Source organism: Leguminivora glycinivorella, chromosome 14 (genome assembly GCF_023078275.1).
Source record: "Leguminivora glycinivorella isolate SPB_JAAS2020 chromosome 14, LegGlyc_1.1, whole genome shotgun sequence".
Classification (NCBI taxonomy): domain Eukaryota; kingdom Metazoa; phylum Arthropoda; class Insecta; order Lepidoptera; family Tortricidae; genus Leguminivora; species Leguminivora glycinivorella.
In genome coordinates, this window is record NC_062984.1 from 10,702,507 (window position 1) to 10,724,674 (window position 22,168).

General features: G+C 37.2%; 1 protein-coding gene across 1 annotated transcript; it reads right to left on the reverse strand.

Moving 5' to 3' along the window:
- Positions 1 to 86: 86 nt before the first annotated feature.
- LOC125233397 (FK506-binding protein 5-like) lies at positions 87 to 21,840 on the reverse strand. The gene is made up of 7 exons (XM_048139395.1): positions 21,777 to 21,840; positions 6,986 to 7,192; positions 2,695 to 2,846; positions 2,165 to 2,210; positions 1,561 to 1,638; positions 1,379 to 1,482; positions 87 to 1,300 (listed from the first exon to the last, which is right to left on the reverse strand). The coding sequence occupies exons 2-7, from the start codon at positions 7,187 to 7,189 to the stop codon at positions 739 to 741; spliced, it is 1,146 nt and encodes a 381-aa protein (XP_047995352.1). The 5' UTR covers positions 7,190 to 7,192; positions 21,777 to 21,840; the 3' UTR covers positions 87 to 738.
- Positions 21,841 to 22,168: the final 328 nt, after the last annotated feature.

A 22,168-nucleotide genomic window follows, 5' to 3' on the forward strand; every position in this document is an offset into this window, starting at 1 on the left:
TATTTCAAAAGGTTCATGCAGAATATACGAACCATTGAATAACAAATGAAAGATCATCTCAATATGTGAACTGGAGCGAGCGGAGATAATGAAGCAAACATTTTACGTAAAAATAAATTTATTTTACTTATAAAATATCATCAGAAACTGGAACTATTATATTTAGTTATGAAATGTCGATCGTGAACAAAATTGACATGTCGAAATTGGTGTATCTAGTGAAATTATAAGAAAATCTTTCATTGTAGTAAAGTTTGAAAATAATTCAAGTATTTTATATCACTAATGCTTCTTTTGAACAGAGCATTTCATAGAAATTCATATTTTTTTTTGCTGCTTAGACAGCGAACATTTGTCTCCATAAAACAGACATTTTTTATTATGTTTTACGACTTACGAGACAGTTTACATTAATATTGACATTTATTATAAAGAATGAAACTTTAATTTGATGTTAAAATAAATTAATTGACAATTCAGTGCCAACTTAATCGTAGCTTTAATTTAAACTTTGAACTTGACTTCAACGCATGCAATCAAAAAGAAAAGATGCCTTTCAGAAGTTGTTTTAAAACTAAAGCAACCCCAAGACTTTCTAATAATATTAGAAGCAGTACCAATTTCATTAATTCAAACTATTGTATAACTACCATGACAATGAGGAATGACATTTATCACTTACGTATGATTAAATTATCACAATATAAAAGTTGAGATTGTATTACTCATTAATACAATTTATCTTTCGTCCATGCTCTCACTTGTATCACCGTTACTAAGGATACTATTCAATATCTTGTCCTCCTCATCTGCCGAAATGTCATGGGTGTCTAAAACCTCATTAAGAACATTATCATGATCTGTTGCTTCACTTGTATCCATTTGACTCTTTTCTTCAACTTCTGAATCAAGTTCGCTTACTTCTTCTTCTTCTAGAACTTCTTCTTCTTCTAAAACTTCTTCTTGTATACTATCTTCCTCCATTACCGAATTTAAAATTTCATTAGATTCTTCTACTTCTGACACCTCTTGAACGCTGTCCTCCTCGACTTCAGGGATTATTGGTGGCACAAGAATATTATTTTCTTTAACATTCTTCTCATTTCCATTAGGTATGTTTTCAGGTTGGTCTACACCATTCATTACGGGTTCTTGGCTGTTGGTTATTTTATTCTCGTTCGGTAAGTCATTATGTAATTTATCTTTTCCGTTTTCTATTATTTCCTCGGTTTTTGATTTGATACTATCTAGTACAATATCTTTTTCGGTTCTAATCATGGGCTGTGTGGGGAACTTATTTCTGAAAAAAAAATAGTTACTTAATAAAGTGGTTTCTATCAATAAAAATAAATTTTATTTGTATTCCACCAAGAATTACCTGTGTTTACCTTCGTACTTGCTTGGCACCATAAAACAATTGGATTCTCTGTAAATTATTTTTCTTTTGCTGACCCACGGCCATTGTAAGCTCCAATAAGAACTCTGAAATGAAAATAAATTCCTTAAGTTGTTCCCTATCACTTATTCATCTGATATGATTAAAGTAGGTAAATATCTTACCACTTTGGCATGAACTTCTCTTTTCCGTGCCTTTTCCGCTTCTTTTCTTCTTTCCTCTTCACTATCGTAGCCGGTGTCCTGTAAGTTAAAACTGAAGTTATCAACTTGATTGAAAACAATAATCATTATAGATCTGTTGTATATGTCACAAGTTCAAAATTAAACAATTGGTGTTCATTATTTATTGAAAGATAGGTGTGCTAATATTAGTAATAAATTATGTGATAATACTGATAATATTTATCATATTCCAAAAGTAGGCGAGACTAAAGTGAGTTGAAGCGGACGTTAGTGGAAACAACGTCTATGTTGAGACATTGTCGTCTTGTTATTTTTTTTTTCGGGTTAAAGAAAATATGTGTAAAAAAGCATAGAGTATTACCAACCACTGATCCCTCAAAGTGCGTCTTCGCCTCAATATTATTATGTACTATTTCAAATAACACAATTGATATTGTTTCTCGATAGCTCTAGTCAAACAGCCCTTAAAGTCAATAAATAGCCACGCCAAAATACAGTTTATTCAAGTGAATTTAGCGTCAAGTACTTCCCAATCTTTACTAACAAACTCTTATCTTAACCCAATTATAACATAAAATCTTACCAAAGGATCCTCATAACAATAGTAAGCATCTTCCTCATCGTCAGGTCTGAAATTAGAAAAATACCATGTTTTTCATTCAAACATTTGATATTTGGATTAGTAAGTAAATAACTGTGCAAATCTTCCGTGAATAAGTATGCAGTCGTTCTACTACTACTAAAATTATGTCATAAGTAATCGGAAACAAGCCGATATCTGCTAGAGACATGTCTCCTTTAAGTTGCTTGCAGTAGCCGCGGCTATGTAGCCGCGGCTACTGCTACTACAAGGAAGTATTTGTAATTTTGATTAATTTTATATTGCAGCATCTTCTGTCTTCTGGCTATGGCAAGTTTTATCCATATGTGTTATTTCATTGATTCTGTACTTTGATATAAATTCAAAAACATTTACAAATTTTATCACGTCTCCACTGAAATTAACCAAAACGTTGGGTGAAGATCGGGCATCCAAGATGACCTGATTATGACCTAATGGATTTGCCTCTGCTACAGAAGACTTCTGTAAAATGTATTCACTTGGCCACTTACGATGTGACAGCTATCTTGAGATGTATCCCAGACTCAATGATAATGGCATGAGCCTCTTGGATGCTAAGGGTGGAGGTGTCAATGTCGTTGATACGAAGGAGCTTGTCTCCCGGACGGATGCCGGCCTTCTCCGCTCTGCTGTCAGGTTTCACCTGCAACGTTAACACCATACTTTAATATGACTACTTGACTAGATTTTTTTAAGTGGTTTATTATTTAACTTTGACAAAACAGAAAATAAAATGCACATCAAACGTCCCGTGTCGTGACGTGTTAAGAATTTCACCACCCCCTTTCTTCCCGTCGGTGTTGTAGAAGTCGACTGTGGGATATGGGTTAAATTGTGGCGTAGCCGTAGGCGAGAGTCTGGCAACCTGTCACTGCAATGTCACAATTTGGATGTCTTTCAACCCCTTTTTGCCAAGAGTGGCACTGAAACTTAGTAGTTCATGTGCTCTGCCTTCCCCTTCATGGGATACAGGCGTGATTATATGTATGTATGTATCTATACATCATTAAGCATACCTAAGCATTTTAGGATATGGAGATAACGAATTTTCTTACAAGAATTAGGTATCTCTGTCAAAATCAAATTATATAGTACACTTTTAACAGTCGTTAACTATTCACTTAAGGTCCTTTTTTTCGAATTGTCAAAAGTATTTGCTATAACAAATTATTTATATGAGTTAAAAATTGTATCAAAAAGTAGCTGCGATCTCACAATTCATCCTCTTGTGCTTCATTTCTAACTTGATGTGAAATAAATTACTAAAAATTCAGTCAAATACCGTATTATCTGATTGGTAGTTTCTACAATGTTTCCTCCTAATAAAATCCTAATTCAATGCACACAAAATGCATAAAATTAACATAACAATGCGCTGTGCTAAAACTTAACTCCAAATTTCAAAATGAAAATGTCTAGCCGTTTTATGTTATTCGGGCAGTTGTTAGAGCAATTTATACTCGGACAAAGAGCGTTCAGTTTATTCAACTAATTATGTGAGAACCCTTGCAATAACGACTAAATTAAACGTCTCTGCCATTCTGAAATTAATTAAAAAGTTTAAGTTGTATAGTTAAATTACTCGTAATGAACACATAAACGACACTCGTCTAATCTCAATCAAACCTTGTCAAAACCAACAAATCGAATCTAGTATATACTCATTTATCGTTGATAAATTATCAAGAGATGCCTGTAGGTCATTAGGCACGTAATTTATATTAAAATCTCGTGTTTTAACATTAGACCAATATTTTCTGATCTATAATAATTTTGTTAATTAAATATGTTTACTCTGTATACTTCAATTACAAACTTCTATATCGTCACTACTTTGAAAAAATCTCGTATCTCATGCTTCTCCTCAAAGTTAAAACGCAGTACCTAAGTCTATATGCATCCCATACATACGACAATTTTCTTTTCATTGACAGAAGAAGATATAAGTTTTTTTTTCAAAGTAGTGACGATATTCTAGTCTTCTATTTTAGTAAATTCCACTAAAACCACAGTTGTCTACCGTATTATATATCTTTGAACGCTAGGAAAATAACTGACGGCAACAACACAGAGCTATTTTTATTTTGGAACTAAATGTCAGAAAACAGAAAAGGAAATGACAGGAACAATAATTCTAAGAAGAGTCTTGTTAAGCCCCAGGCGAGATTAAACTCTGTATTTTTTAGAACTTGACGTTTGTAATAAATATACTTTCCGATGACAACAGTTTAAAGTATTTTCAAGGAAAAAGAACAAACAAGATTTTTTTGCAAAATTACGTTAAATTTATCTTGAAATGATTAGTTAGTTCTATCAGGTATCTAGTTAGTTAGTTCTATCGACATAGAGCGAGATCAATGTAAGCACAATGTTATTTATGAAATAAAACTATGGAAACGGATTAAATCGCGTATAATGAATTTACAATTCATTTATGGTCATGGTTCGTTAATATTTCTTGTATGTACCCACATACAAGAAATATTAAGCTTTTTCACATTGTAATTTTTCCTCAGTCACCCGTTGACTAGGAATGGTGTAAAGTGTTCGAAACGTCGGGATGATTTGTAAATTCATTATACGCGATTTAATCCGTTTCCATAGTTTTATTTAATGAGTAACAACTATCGCGGTAACCGAAGACAATATTATGCACAATGTACAGAAGCCATACTAAAGAAGAAGCGACTGAGGTGGCTCGGGCATGTGTATCGAATGGAGCGGACTCGTTTGCCACGTCAAATCCTGCTGGGAGAGGTTGCAGATGCAAAGAGATCGATCGGACGGCCAATACTGCGCTTTAAAGATTGCGTGAAGCGTGACATGGTCACATTTCATATTCCATGCAACCAATGGCAGCGACTGGCCGAAGACCGACCAACGTGGCGCCGTATTGTCCATGACGGTCAATCCAAGTACGATAATGCCTGGTTCTCCTGCTTAAATGATAAACGCATGAGGCGTCACGAGCAGGCCTCTAACCCCCGCCCATCAGGGGGAGCATACACCTGCCGTGTGTGCGGACGAGGGATCCTCTCTCGAATTGGGCTATACAGCAACAAGGATGCAGCTTGAATCATCTGTTATAGATGCAAGGGCCTGTCTTTCCCATCACGGAACAATGGTATTCCGGAGCTTTGGGAGGCGAGCGCGGGGCCGAAGCCAACACGTAGAGGCCCTTTCGACACTTTAATGAAATGTAAGGGGTACACCGAGCGGATGTTGCCCTTGCCCGTATCATGGGACACACGCAGAGGCAACACCCGCCAGGGTGTAAGGACTATTTGAGAGTTAATGGAATCTAAAATGAACTGGTCTATTTTGATGAAAGTGATGGACTAAATACTGGGCTATGGATAAAAAACCGGACGCCTGCCTAATAAAACGGTATCCAATTTTATTTCTGGCAGACGGTGACTCGTCCCCACAAGATGGGCCCCCACAAAAAGCGACATCCAAGATGGCTCAAGGGCAACACCGGTGTGAGAACTCAAGGGTGTCGAGAGGTGTACACCGCTTTCTGCCCAGTGGCTGTTAAGCCACTGCACCAACTCGCGTCTTATGCAAATTTTCACTTCCACCCCTGGGGCATGTAGCCCTAACGACTCCACTCTGGACGGCCAGCCAAGGCAAGCCAGAGGTAGAGAGTACTGTCCCACCCACCCGCCTTACGGGTAACAGAACTCCCCAGGAGCACTCGGGTATGTGGGGTCGCTGTTATTATTATCATTTTTGCTATAAGCTTTAAAGCTTATAGCAAAAATGATTAATCGTTGTGTATGTACCTTTTGTATCCACAGCAGGGCTATCACATGATTGTCGCGACAGTATTTTGCCGCAACATCTTTTTATAATTGTATTTATAACATAGGTAAGGACGAGTGTATCGCGTGCTCGTGCTAGCCTTGAAGGCTACTATCATACAAATATCGAGACAATTCTACACATACATACATACATACAATCACGCCTGTATCCCATGAAGGGGTAGGCAGAGCACATGAAACTACTAAAGTATCAATGCCACTCTTGGCAAATAAGGGGTTGACAGAAAACGAAACTGTGACATTGCGAGACAATTCTAAAACAATAAAATTATGTAGTTTTAAAAATATTTTAAGCGGGTTACTCACGTATTAAGTCGATATAGCGTTCGACATGTTTCGATCCAATTTTCGAGGATCTTTCTCAAGAGTAGCGACCCCGCCTCTACATGTCGAGAGCGCGACGCAATATATTGTTTTACTTCAGAATTCATATGGCTACCTCTTGTCATCGGATAGGCTCCATGTCCATATTGTCCATACCATCAAATTTTTACAGTGTCATTCGATTTAGATGCGTATGCAATATTTCAACTCCACGGAATAGGTGAAATTCAACTTGCAAGATAAGATCCATCACAGATACGGATACGTACGAACATAATTACATAATTTGTCTGGTCCCCCCAGACCGACTTTCTGACCAGGGGGCCGATTTTTGAATCTCGGCCATTCGATTTCGTGAAATTCGTTCAATAATATCTCCACTACTAGCGATTTAAATTCTACTAACAGAATCGAAAACGAGTGGTCATTACCACTAGTTTTAAAGTTATTAGCCGTCCTTTTTCAAAAATAACATAACGTCGTTTTCCACAGACTTTCGAATGGCGAATTGGAGCGCTGGAAAAAAAAAAAGATTCCCAGGTCCAAATATCTTCTGTTACCGATAGGCCATAGCTTACTCACTTTTGGTAGATCCAGTGCCTAATAAAAAGCTTGTAAAAAGTATACTTACAGCAACAACTCTCAAAGGAGTCTTGTAGAAGGAACCTCCAGCAAGATCGAAGCCCCAGATCGCATCTTCAAAGCTGACGCGCTCATGGATACCCTCGTTCTTGGACTGCCAGCTCGGCTTCTGAATCTCGCCAGCCAGCATGGCCGCTTCCGAGGCCTTCAGCTTACTGTGGCGCATATCGATCGCCATGCTTTCTGATGGCATGCCCTGGAAGTAAATAATAATCCTGGAAGCTTCATTATGTAAAACTAGCCTTTTTCCGCTAACTTGTTTTCCCATACAAACTTTGGACCCCCATTTTACTCCTTTAGGGAGTGAATTTTGAAAAATCCGTTCTTAGTGCGCCTCTACACCTTATAAGGAACCTACGTGCCAAATTTGGAATCTGTAGGACCAGCGGTTTCGGCTGTGCGTTGATATGTCAGTCAGTCAGTCAGGCAGTTTCTTATTTTATATATTTAGATTTTCTGAAATTAATCGTTTGAATTCAACGCCTGTTACGAATTCTGGCCATTTCTAATACGACCCGCGTGGTGACGGACTCGGACGGACGGACTATGATTCACTATCCCGTTGTCCCTCGTGAGAGCCATAGAAGATGACTCTGGTAGGTGTTTGGGTTGAATTGTAATAGGCTAGCAACTAGTCCCTGCCATATTACAATTTCGGTTTTATTCAACCCGTTAGTTGTTAGTGAGCGTATTATTGAAATTTGAGCAATTTCATGGATTCTGCAATTCCCTTTAAGAATACATGCGTGAATTTATGAATCTATATATTATTATATTATGTATAATACTACCATAGTTAACCTTGGAACACACGAAGGTAAACCTTCGACCACCTCTGATAGCCACCAGTGGCGATGCGTGAAGATTTTAGTTGGTAAAGCCGGTGGGGGGGGGGGGGGATCTGTTTTGTATGGACTTCTACACGATGCTGCAGAATTTTAGGGCACACGTTGGGAATCGAGTTGTATCGACGCTATGCCACTGATAGCCACAGTCTAACACAGCCACTAGGTAAGTAGAACTAGGACGGAAAAAGGTCGGTAACATCCATTCTTATTGAACAAATTCTGGTCATCGAAAAGCTAAAATTTTTTTGTATTGAACTAAGTACAGTACAGGCAGGTTTTAAAATATTGGTGTACAGAAGTTCTTATATGAAAAAATCCGCTTGCATATGTAACTTTCTGGGCTCCTGGTTTATTACCACACATCACATAGCAACACATTGGTTTCCATTTGTCTCTAAGCACATTCTCATGCGCGCCTACCCCGCAATAACGGGGCAAATTATGTCGAAGGGCGCTGTCAATTGACGGAAACAGGTCAAGATAAACGCGCTGGTAAACAGATTTAATGAGTACATTTTTATTTATGTTTAACATTCATAAATTTATTTATACCTACGCCTTGAGGTCCAAATAAAAATACTAAGTACAAGTAATTAGCCGAAGAGCGTAATGTACCAATTGGTTTTTCTTACGCTCTGAGTGCTCATATTTTGCTCATTAGTGTGATTTCATTTTGAAACTCGCTTCAAGGATCATCGGTCAAATAAAAACAATATTCTATTTTAACAGTAAAATATAATTAGGTACCTACATAAAGATATAATGTAAGGAGAAGGTTGATATATTGCTTCAGTGACTTTTTTCTGGACTGGGGCACTATTTTTTACCTTTTTAACCGCCTTCCAAATCTCAAAGGAAGGGGTAATCAAGTCGTCTGTATGTTGTTTTTTTTTTTTTTTTTAATGTTTGTTCCTCGATATCTCCGTCGTTACTAGACCGATTTTGAAAATTTTTTTTTTGATTGAATGTATATGCATACAGATTGGTCCCATTTTTCTCAGAACCCAGTTCTCATGATGGGATCCTGGAGAAATCGAGGGAACTCCTCAAATCTGAAAGGCATACATATGGTGATTTTTGTGTTTTTAAAGGAACAGCATGCATTTACGTACGGAACAGTGACATTTGGTGCAGTGGAACTCCTGATGATGGTCAGAATGGAACTCCTCAAATCTGAACGGCACACTTATAGTGACTTTGGTATTTTTATAAGAACAGCATGCACTTACGTCCAGAACAGTGATATTTGGTGCAGTGGAATTGCTGATGATGGTCAGAACGGAACTCCTCAAATCTGAACGGCACACTTATAGTGACTTTGGTATTTTTATAAGAACAGCATGCACTTACGTCCAGAACAGTGACATTTGGTGCAGTGGAACTGCTGATGAAGAGTGAGCCGCCCCTGGTTAGAGTTCCGTTCTGATAATCATTCTCATCTGTAAGTACTTCAGAATCATCCAGATTTCAAAATTGGTTCAGAAATGACGGAGATATCGAATAACAAACATTAAAAAATATACAGACGAATGTAATTCGGGAAAGTTGGTGCTTCCTGCCGTCATACAGTTTTTACTAGTACGGAGGAATTGATAACATAATCCAACATTTGAAAGTATTTATCACCAGAATCCCAAAGGAAGGCGGTTTTTTTTTTTTCTTAAAAATTATTGTGTAACTAAATCAAATTCGTTCATGTGCTCTTCCTACCTTTTTATAGGACACAGGCGAGATTGTATGACTGTAATATGTAAATTAATGTTCACCTTGGGCGTCAACACATTGAACCCCTCACTTCGCTTAGGATTATAGTTTAAAATTCTTCGCTTATAAGTTAGCAAAGTAACTTTAATTAAAGTAAATTAAAGTAACATTAATTAGTGCAGAAATATTTTGTGACCTTTGAGTGAGTGTGCCGTTGCCTTCCTACTGCATAGTTAATACTTGATTTTGTGATCTCATTTTAGTATTGTATAAGTTGTGTAATGTGTTTAAATTAGTGTATAAGTTAATATGTACGACAGTTTAATCTCATTTTATAGTTCAATACTTTATTATGTTGACTAGTGTATAATTTGATATGTACGACAGTTTTGTTCACTTGTGGTTGCGATAGTGCGCAACTTTAGTACCTATTTTATACAAATTGTCACTACCAGTGAGTTCCTGTAATTGGCTTCCTGTGTCTACTGTGTTTTATATACTTATGTCATAGCTGTTGGATCTCCAAATAAATAAGTATAATATAATATAAATATAATAATTAAATCTGTACAATGAAATGAATATGAACTGCAAATTGCTAAAGAATGAATATCCTCGAGGTTTGGAATAGATATAGCCACCTAAGTCTTGACTTCCTTTAAAAGTAAAATCGAAGTTTGAAGTATGAAACAAGGTTCCAAATTGAACATTAAAATTTAGTCACAAAATTGTAAATATAGATAAATGTGTACAGTTCGCAGCCAAAATCATCTAGTTTTATTTTTTAAAGACACCCACAGGTCGAACTCGATAAAATAAGATTTTTACCTCCAGATAAGATTTTATCCATCCAAAAAATGTGCACAAAACGCGAGAACTTAAAGTGTTATATCCCCTTGTTCCTCGTAGATAACCAAGTTTGATAACTGGCTTTGTATGAGGAAAAAATATTCTTCTTTGATTACCCGGTTTGGAAACGAGAATTTTTTTTTCCTCGTAGAAAACCTTTATTTTTTGCAGTTTTCTACGAAGAATTTATTTTCTTGTTTGCTTACCCGGTTTGGAAACAAGAATTTATTTTTCCTCGTAGAAAACCATTATTATATGCGGTTTTCTACGAAGAATTTATTTTCTTCTTTGCTTACCCGGTTTGGAAACAAGAATTTATTTTTCCTCGTAGAAAACCATCATTACATGCGGTTTTCTATGAAGAATTTATTTTCTTGTTTGCTTACCCGGTTTGGAAACAAGAATTTATTTTTCCTCGTAGAAAACCATTATTTTATGCAGTTTTCTATGAAGAATTTTTTTTCTTCTTAGCTTACCCGGTTATGAAATGGGATTTTTTTTCCTCATACAAAACCATTACTGTACGCAGTTTTCTACGAAGAATTTGTTTTCTTCTTAGCTTACCTGGTTATGAAATGGATGGGTTTATTATTCCTCATTGATAACTACTACCCACATATTTTCATGCAGTTTTCTAAAGAGAAAATTCTTGGATTGGATAACTATCAATGCATAAAATAATGGTTTTCTACGAGGAAAAATAAATTCTTGTTTCCAAACCGGGTAAGCAAACAAGAAAATAAATTCTTCATAGAAAACCGCATGTAATGATGGTTTTCTACGAGGAAAAATAAATTCTTGTTTCCAAACCGGGTAAGCAAACAAGAAAATAAATTCTTCATAGAAAACCGCATATAATGATGGTTTTCTACGAGGAAAAATAAATTCTTGTTTCCAAACCGGGTAAGCAAACAAGAAAATAAATTCTTCGTAGAAAACTGCAAAAAATAAAGGTTTTCTACGAGGAAAAAAAAATTCTCGTTTCCAAACCGGGTAATCAAAGAAGAATATTTTTTCCTCATACAAAGCCAGTTATCAAACTTGGTTATCTACGAGGAACAAGGGGTTATATCAAAGTTATTTTTTTTTCTATGTACTGCACTGACACACATTTCTATTTGTTTAGAAATGGCAGAATGGCAGTTCTGAAGCGTTATTTGATCCGCTACTATTGATGCTATTTGTACAGTCAACAACACAGCTGTGAATACATACAAAGTGCAAAAAATATGTATACACACCTTAATGTACAGACAGTAAAGTTCTGGATACATATTTTGACACTTTGTATTCACAGCTGCGTTGTTGACTGTACACGTAGGCCTCGTAAGCTATACACGACACTTAGTTCCCCGTAATTCCTCTTAAAATAGACACTTCAGTCATATAACAAAGGATTCGGGATAGCGTTACATTTCTCAATTGAAGTAAATAACATCCTTTTCCCCTCACTAGCTCGGAAACACGTGTTTTGTCCTTTGATACCAGCGGGTAAAAACGCATTTTATCCACTAGTGGATAAAGTAATTTGACCTTGAATAAAATCAAATTAACTGCTTTAAAGTTGATAAAAGTAGGTGAATCTAGTAATAAAGATGATTTACCACCTGGGGAACTACTGGAAGCAGTGATAAACGCATTTTTTGCGTTGTAGTTTCCTCGCTATAGTGAGGGGAAAAGTTTTGTGTTACACTCGGGTGCAAATGTATTTTACTTCTTGTGTGTTAAAAAACTCGCAAGTTCAGGATTATATTCTCGAACCACTCGCTTCGCTCGTGGTTCAACTATATAATCCTTTCACTTGCTCGTTTTTCAATTCCACACTCGGCGTTAAAATACAACTTTGCCCCCTTGTATAACAAATAACTATTGTTCTCTGGGAAATTAGAACTCCCATCCAGATTCAGGCCAACGACCTCATCGTCTCTCTATCAGATAAGACAGTCAAGTTAAAGAAGCCTTAATCCTCACTTAGCAGAACACATGAAACTTTTCAGGTTTCAGTGCCATTATTATTAGCTATTAACTCCTGGAAACCCGCCGTTGTCAAAAATTTTCTACTGAATGAATAACCTTCAATCCGTTAACTACAGTTTAAATTGTCTCCGACAGATCTGGAACAAGGCGGTTGAGGGGTTAAGGGTTTCAAAGAAATTGTGACATTGCAGTGACAATTGAACCCATATCATACAGTCAACTTCTACGGCACCCATGGGAGGATAGGAGGTGGTGAAATTCTTAACCCGGAGTCACCCGCATCGCACGGACAATATCGGCATTAGAGGAGATAATTCAATTGAAGAATACAGGGAATAGTGACGGGTTAAGAATATCACCACACCTTTTCCTCCCGTGGGTTTCGTACAAGTCGACTATGGGATATAGGTTCAATTGCAGTATGGAGATGATAGCAACCTGTCACTGAAATATCACAATTTCTTCATTAAGAATATTTTTTGGCGCGGAAGTAACGACCTCAACATTTACTTTTTTGGTAACAAACAAAGGTATCATTTGTTTGCGATATCGTTAAAATTAATGGCACGTGAAGTAATCCCCAAATTATGTTTTTGTATTTTTCACAGAGTGATTGTTTGATATTGCATTGTTTTCATATGTATACACCGTGCTTTTTTATTTCCGTTAAATTCGACAGGACGTTAGGCTCATTAACAGAAGTTAACTGGTAAGGTCAAGCGGGGGAACTGCGACTACTAAAATATAAAGTATAACTTTTACTGCCTACAACTACTATCAACGGTAATTTTAAAGACAATTGATTACCTTCACACTGTAGATTAGTTATCTACAAATAAAGATTCCGTATACTTTAAAATAGTTATAATTATTCCGCCGAGGGGGAATTCCAACTATTGATATAAGTTTCGTTACGGTGAACTTACACTGGTAAACCGGATATCATGAGGTTTGTCAAAACGTAAGGAACCTAACTTAAACACTCATTTTTCTGTAGGTCTGTCGGTTTGTGTAAAAAAACACTTACAAGATGTCAGCGGGGTAATTAAAACTGGTCTCCATACTAAGTAGAATTGGCGATTTAAGAAAACAAGAATACTTTCTTTAAATAAAATATATTAACGAATATTAGAAAACTGACACCGGTAAGTAAAACGTGAGCAATATGACAGAGAACATGCAACTAGCTCCATGTGGCTATTTCGGGAACTAAACTTAAGAGAAAATAAAGTGCTGTCTATGACAGCTATTACTTTCAGCCAATATCAAATTTCAATATTTAATACTCCCACTAAATTTGATATGGCTAAAGCAATGTATGTACCTATTACATTTACTCATAGCATACAATAAAAAACAAAGAAAAACAAACCTTCAAATTGTCAACAGAACAACTTCCCGATTGTAGAGCAAAACAAAAGAAAATTACAATATCGAGAGTATCTGGTCTCTGATATTCATAAATTGTACAGCCGGTAAAGCATATTTAAAAATATTTTAAGCGGGTTACTCACGTATTAAGTCGATATAGCGTTCGACATGTTTCGGCTCAATTTCGAGAGCCTTTCTCAAGAGTAGCGACACCCCGCCTTTACATGTCGAGAGCGCGACGCATACTGCGGGCGCTTGCTCGGTGCGCGCGGCTGCTGAGGACAGGCGCAGGGGGGGTCGGCGGCGCGGGCGACGTCACCGTGGCGAGATCGGAGCTACCCACTATGTTACCTTTGTCAAAAGCAGGATTGCACACAACACTTATTACGTCACTTGTTAAGGGTGCGTTTACACTGGGGACCGACGTAGTGCCTAGAACTGTTTTCCAACTCGGTGGCACCGACCAACCACTGTCACGATTGAAATTAGGATGACGACTAATTTCTATAGCTTCCCGTATTTTCCGCTGAACGAAGAACTTTTCTCGCGCCAGTACTGTAAGATTTGATAGGGTAACCGTACTGGCGCGAGAAAAGTTCTTCGTTCAGCGGAAAATACGGGAAGCTATAGAAATTAGTCGTCATCCTAATTTCAATCGTGACAGTGGTTGGTCGGTGCCACCGAGTTGGAAAACAGTTCTAGGCACTACGTCGGTCCCCAGTGTAAACGCACCCTTAACAAGTGACGTAATAAGTGTTGTGTGCAATCCTGCTTTTGACAAAGGTAACATAGTGGGTAGCTCCGATCTCGCCACGGTGACGTCGCCCGCGCCGCCGACCCCCCCTGCGCCTGTCCTCAGCAGCCGCGCGCACCGAGCAAGCGCCCGCAGTATGCGTCGCGCTCTCGACATGTAAAGGCGGGGTGTCGCTACTCTTGAGAAAGGCTCTCGAAATTGAGCCGAAACATGTCGAACGCTATATCGACTTAATACGTGAGTAACCCGCTTAAAATATTTTTAAATATGTATGAGTCTCACGGGAGTTTTATAGTTAAAGCCGGTAAAGCCTTGGTAAATATATCCGCAAGTTGTTCTGTACTGGGCACATATCTAATATCTATCAACTTTTGTTGGACTTTTTCACGAATGAAATTAAACTTTACATCTATGTGCTTACTTTTCTTATGGAAAACTGGGTTATTTATAAGTTTTATGGCACTTTGATTATCCATACACAAAGTTGTACAACTCATATCAAATTCTATGTCTTTAAAAAATTGTAACACTTTCGAAACCGGGCTCTACGCGGCGCTACGACATTTTCGCTACATACGGGGAAACCCATGTAATCGGCTACGCTTCTACGAGCGGTGTGCCCGACAGTCGGGTTCTTGGTAGCGAAAGTGTTAAGCCATATGAGGTTCTTAGCTGCTTCACAACCAGCTAAGAATTCAGCTTCACATGTCGATAAGGCCACGCAGGGCTGTTTCTGACTAGCCCAAGAGATAGGCCCACCATTCAACATGAACAAATAACCCGTAGTTGATTTTCTAGAATCTAAGTCCCCGGCAAAATCTGAGTCAGAGTAACCAACTAAGTCCGACTGCTTTTCATACTTAATACAGACATCTTTTGTTTTAATAAGGTATTTGATTATTCTTTTCACTTGAGCTACATGCTCCAAACTAGGATTATTAATATATCTGCTTAAAACATTTACACCAAAGCATATGTCCGGCCTAGTTGCATTGGCCAAGAACAATAGTGAACCAATAGCTTCACGATACGGAAAATCAACATTGTCATTCTCATTTTCATTTTTCTTAATAGGCACATTAACATCTACAGGAGTATTGCATGCATTGGCAGTACTCATATTAAACTTACATATTATCTGCTCTATATATCTTTTCTGGTGTACACAGATGGTGCTATTGCTCTTGACTATCTCTAAACCCACATATTTGTTCAAATCTAGTTCTTTAATTTGAAAACCAGTTTTCAAATGATTAACAATCAGGTCTAGAACAGTATTAGACTCAGACATAACTAGAGAATCATCAACATATAAAATCAAGATTGCTTGAACACCCTTAAAATTACTTACAAAAACACAACTATCTGCCCGTGATTGTATGAAACCAAATTTCACTAAAAAATCTGTAAATTTCTTATTCCAGCATCTGGAAGACTGTTTCAGTCCATAGAGGGATTTTTCTAACTTGCATATCTTATTAGGTGCTGGTGCTGTAACACCATCTGGCACTTCCATATATATGTCCTCTTCTAGGACCCCATATAAAAATGCTCTTTTCACATCTAATTGTCTTATGTTCCAATCCATTTGAGCAGCGATGCTTAACAATATTCTAATTGACTCATATCTGGTAGTTGGTGAAAACGTTTCATAATAGTCAAGTCCTTGAATTTGTGTAAAGCCACGAGCACAAAGGCGGGCTTTATACTTCTCTACTTCACCATCTTTGTTCCTTTTAATGTTGAAAACCCACTTTGATGTTATGGTCCTATGATCTTCTCGATCAACAAAACTCCAGGTGTTATTCTCTCGATGAGATTCTAGCTCTTCCGATATAGCTTTCAGCCACTCTTTACACTCTGAACTGTTGATTGCATCATTGTAAGTAACAGGGATATCTAAACTATTTGAAAAGTTTACTTCAAAGACACAGTTTCTCCTGGGTCTTAAGTTGTATGACACTTCATTGCGTAAGGCTTCTGAATTAATTTCACAAGGTGGTATATAGGTGTCATCCTGTTGATTCGCATCACCATAAGAGGTATCCTCATCCAGAGTAATATCTGCCTCTTCTTGCTCCACCCTTTCTATCTCGACTTGTTCCAAATTGTTTTCATCTTCAATTTCATCACCAAAATTAAGTGAGATTTCTACTTCATTTTTCTGACAGTTTGGTGTGTTTCTTTCATCAAATATAACATTTCTCGACACTGTCACTCTTTTGGTTTCTGGGTCATACATCCTGTAATTTGTGTGTTCATATCCGACTAACATCAATTTCCGACTCTTACTCTCTAGTTTCGTTCTTAACTGATCTGGTACATGTACATAACCCACACATCCAAACACTTACATGATCTAGATTAGGTTTCATATCAGTCCATAGTTCATAAGGTGTAACACTTGGGGTTTGACGTGAAGATGTACGATTCAATATATAGACAGCACAGCTGACTGCTTCCGCCCAAAGATCAAGGGATATGCCACGAGCGTATAGCATAGACCGAGCATTCTGCATAATCGTCCTCATTTCGCGTTCTGCCCGGCCATTCATTTCTGGACTGTAAGGAGCTGTTAATTCATGCAGTATGCCTTCACTGTCCAGATATTCTTTAAATTCTTTACTTTTATATTCACCGCCATTGTCAGTATGCAACACACGCACACTATGCAAGAATCTATTCTTTATTATGGCATTGTACTTCTTGAAATACTCTAATGCATCACTCTTGTTTTTAAGAAAGTACACATGTCTATAAGCAGTAGCAGCATCTTTAAATAATATGAAATATTTCATACCTTGTACTGAGGGCACGCTCATGGGGCCACAAAGGTCACTATAAACCATGTCACCTGGCTGCAGTGGACCTCTGCTGGACTTCTGGAACGGTCTCCGAGCTTGTTTTCCGTAGGCACAACCCTCACACACAAAACTGTCACAGTCAGTTAGTTCCACACCATTTATCACATTATTATTGCACATTTTCTGAATTTCTTTAATGTCCATGTGACATAACCTCTCATGCCACGTACGCAAGTCTGATTTTTGTACTAAATTGCACTGATTCAATACAGTTTTCACTTTTGCTTCATATAAGTTATTTCTTCTTAAAGATGCACACATAACTTTTTTATTGTCCAGATAGATAAACGCGTCAGAGCCTTTTTTAACAATTTCATAGCCATGTCTTGTTATCACTCCTTCAGAGATTAAATTTCTGTTTAAATTAGGGACATATAAAACGTCTTTCAAAACACTGGTCTCCCACTGACCATCGACCCATTTATTTAACAAAATGTCTCCTTGTCCGGCCACATCTAAAATTTCCTCATTGCCCAATTTCAATGGTGAACCTCTGTACTCGTGAATTTCTGTAAAATATTCCTTTTTAAATGAAATATGTCCAGAGGCGCCACTATCCAATATCCATCTGTCATCTTCCTTGGGTTCTTTCCACTCACAGTGTGTAACATTGAAAGCTAACATGTCACTTTTCCCTTGACTTTTCTTCGGAGCCCGACATTCTCTCGCATAATGGCCACGAACACCACAGTTGTAACAAGGATAGCGATGTCCTTGATGTTCCTTATTCTCTTTTGAATCTTTCTTACTTGAAGAAGGGCCGGGTTTAGTGGTAGTGAACACTTTCTTCTTCACCTGTTTAGAAACATACAAGGCGGTTTCATTTTCATCTTCCACATTTAGACTCGCCTCTTCATCCAGTAAACGAGCAGTCAAGTTGACAATAGTTTGGCTCTTAGTATCTAATGACATCCACGCCTGACGTAAGGATCTGAATTTAGGTGGAAGAGTACTCAATATCTTCGTCATAATAGCGGTATCACTGATACTCTCGCCGCTTTCTTTAAGTTGTTTAGCCAAGGATTCAACTTTAGCTATATGTTGAGCTATACTATCCGTTGGACTCATCTTGTACTGGTAGAATCTCTCGTGAATCATCATCTTAGTAAGCTCAGACTTTTGTTCATAAATAGATTCGAGCTTATTCAATATTTCTAACGCAGTTTCACAATTCTCAATAAGCGTAATTTGATTGAGATGCATGGCCGATGTCATGATGAACATCGCCATTCCATCATCTTTATTCCATTGTGTGGCATTCGATTCCGTTTTAGCTTCCTTTATATTTAAACCTTTCGCTCGTAATGCGCACATAATTTGGAACTTCCACTGTTTAAAATTCGTTCCATCGAATTTCTCGACTTTTCCAGTAACCTCCATCTTTTTTTTCGAGTCACTGTTTCTCACTGCATTTGCACACTACTTTACCGTCTTTCTTTGTTAATCACTCACTCGCGTGGGCTAAGGGGCCCATAACCAATTGGCGATTTAAGAAAACAAGAATACTTTCTTGAAATAAAATATATTAACGAATATTAGAAAACTGACACCGGTAAGTAAAACGTGAGCAATATGACAGAGAACATGCAACTAGCTCCATGTGGCTATTTCGGGAACTAAACTTAAGAGAAAATAAAGTGCTGTCTATGACAGCTATTACTTTCAGCCAATATCAAATTTCAATATTTAATAAGTAGTGATGGGAATCGTATCTATTAGAAATCTGTCGATACTGTGTCTATAGGTGCATACCGTGTACCCGCGCACACCTTATTCTCTGTTCATAATCAGACCAATAAGGGACTAAATGCTTAAAATAATCGATAATACACAATGTACTTTTAGCCTTTTCCAGAGCCAGAGTCACTAAATGAGGTATAAATATCGATACAAAACCTCGAATCGAGTACATCACTAGTGTTGTTAATTTTCATATAAAATATGGCGGGGCAATTAAAACTACCAAATAGTCGAAATTAGCCTCCATCGCAATTTAAGGGGGGAATTTAAACTATCGCTTAAATACTATTAAAACGTGAAAATCAGAAGATTGAAGGACATACAAACATAAAAAAGTTTATAATTATCCAACTAACTGTAGAAAAAATGTTAAATCACATTAAAACCATATTTTTAGGGTTCCGTAGTCACCTAGGAACCCTTATAGTTTCGCCATGTCTGTCTGTCCGTCCGTCCGTCCGTCCGCGGATAATCTCAGTAACCGTTAGCACTAGAAAGCTGAAATTTGGTACCAATTTGTATATCAATCACGCTAACAAAGTGCAAAAATAAAAAATGGAAAAAATGTTTTATTACCCCCCCCCCCCCTACATGTAAAGTGGGGGCTGATTTTTTTTTTCATTCCAACCCCAACGTGTGTTATATTGTTGGATATGTATTTAAAAATGAATTAAGGGTTTACTAAGATCGTTTTTTGATAATATTAATATTTTCAGAAATAATCGCTCCTAAAGGAAAAAAAATGCGTCCCCCCCCTCTAACTTTCGAACCATATGTTTAAAAAATATGAAAAAAATCGCAAAAGTAGAACTTTATAAAGACTTTCTAGGAAAATTGTTTTGAACGTGATAGGTTCAGTAGTTTTTGAGAAAAATACGGAAAACTGCGGAACCCTACACTGAGCGTGGCCCGACACGCTCTTGGCCGGTTTTTTTATGGAATGTTTAAGAGGCTGTGTCTCACGCGCATACTACCAATTTCGTCGAAAACTTCACGGTCGTGTAGATTAGAGATCATTAGGACTATCAACACCATCTCTACGGTGAAAAAAGAACTTATACTCAAATTTATTTTTTGAATAAATCAATAACAGAAAGAGTTAAGATTAGTAATGTGCAAGTTGCGGAAACTTTCAAAAAAAATCTTAAATTACTTGAAAAATTCACGAAACTTTCACGAAAAATAAAGGGAATTTAAATTTATGAAATGGAAAGTTTCCATCCATACAATTGTCCATACAAAGTATGGAAAGTTTCCGAAGTTTTCCTATGTGAACATTTCAGAATTTTGGAAACTTTCCGTCGGTATATCAGTAGTCAAGATCTTAGATAAACTAATTGTAGTTATAAGACCTAAGGAACCTTTCGTAAAAGTTAACGTAAATATTTTTTTATAAAAACAGGTTGTATAAGACGATGTTCCTTTGCTAAGTAAGCCACTTAAGAGTAAATGAAAGGAAAATATTAGCAATTGACCGCAAGCTTGTTGTTCGCGTTTTTCCTTTGAGGCTCTTTGATGAAAAGATTAAAAGAGATCTTTTCGGGCATGTTTACTTTAATTAAGTCAAATGAGCATTCATGAACGTTTATTTGGTAGGTAATACCTGACGCAAAAATCTGGAAAGGCTTCTTTAATTATACGAGTTCAAACCCATCTATTTGAAATATTGTTGTAAATGGGAAAGCCTTATTTGTTTGCCTGCCTGGTGCCTCTTCAAGTCTTCACACTTAAATTGTTCTACGGATTTAGTTGAAATTTTTAATAAACTTAACAGGTTGAGTCCCGGTGACATGGAATATCTTTTACGTCGGAATCATGTCGGAAGTTATCCCTAAAGATGACTTTGATGATAGCCCCTACCCGCAAAGACTTTTTAGTATGGTCATCTGGACACCAGATAGCTCCAATTTACAAAACTACCTACACGATTTTTTCCCCGGTAACCTATAATTATTTGCATTAAAATGACGAGGTTAATAGGTACAACAATGGACAACTGATTGACTGAATTCGGTCAATTACTTATGCCAGTTGAGTTTAAAAAGTTTGATATTAGCAGTGAAATTTTAAGGCTGCTAACATTGCATTGTCTTTGAAGGTTCTAAAAAAATCATAATAAAAATTTAATAAAGCAGTGTTGAGAAGCCGGTAAAAACCAGTTGGTTTATTAGAAAGCTTAATGAACGACAAAACTATAAATTGCAAATTAGAAGTCGTATATCCACAAACTACTATTTGCATATTTCTGCATTGCTATTTATTTGCTATATCATTTCATATTGACCTTAAATCGGCACCGTCGTGTGTTAAAAAAAAATTGCCTTGCGTGTCACAATTTAATTCAAATTATATAAAACGATATAAAACGAACTGGTTTAGAAATTACTCTACCTATTTCATTTATTTAAGTAAAAGGAGATTTTTTCTCAATTTCTTCAAACAATATCCACATAAAATAAGTAATAAAAATCACACATCGCTAGAAGTAAGGAAAGGTCCAATGCAGACAAGACCAAGGCTATAACCGCGAACGCCCAAGTTTCCAAATTGTGGATAGCTTTCTCATTTTCTCCAATTAACCGGCAATAAGAGTGACAGAGGAAGAGCATGTGTTCGCGGTAGCCTTCTGGTCCATGGAAAGGTTCAGATGTCACTCCCCACCACAGCACTAACCTTCGTAGTTCCAGACACAGGTAATGATCACTCAATATGGGGTTCGGCGGTCGACTGATCCAATTATCTGTGATTGAGGTCGACGTGGGCGTGCTTAGTGCCAATTCGTCTTGACTGATCATTTGGCAATGCTGGACGGTGGCACGGGGAGATAACCGATGGTTAAACGTCGGTTAACCCGCTCAGGAAACTAGCATTAAAATTAACTTTTAGAATAGTTTACCAAGGATTACTGCCACTCTTTAAACGTTTAATTTTAGTGTCAACATATTAAAAGACGGTAGATAGGTACTTAAGATGCATAGTTAAGTCCGCTACCATTGTAGTCGACACAAAGAATTATGGAACAATATTACGACATTAGACAACGGGATATTGCTTCAGCGACGTCG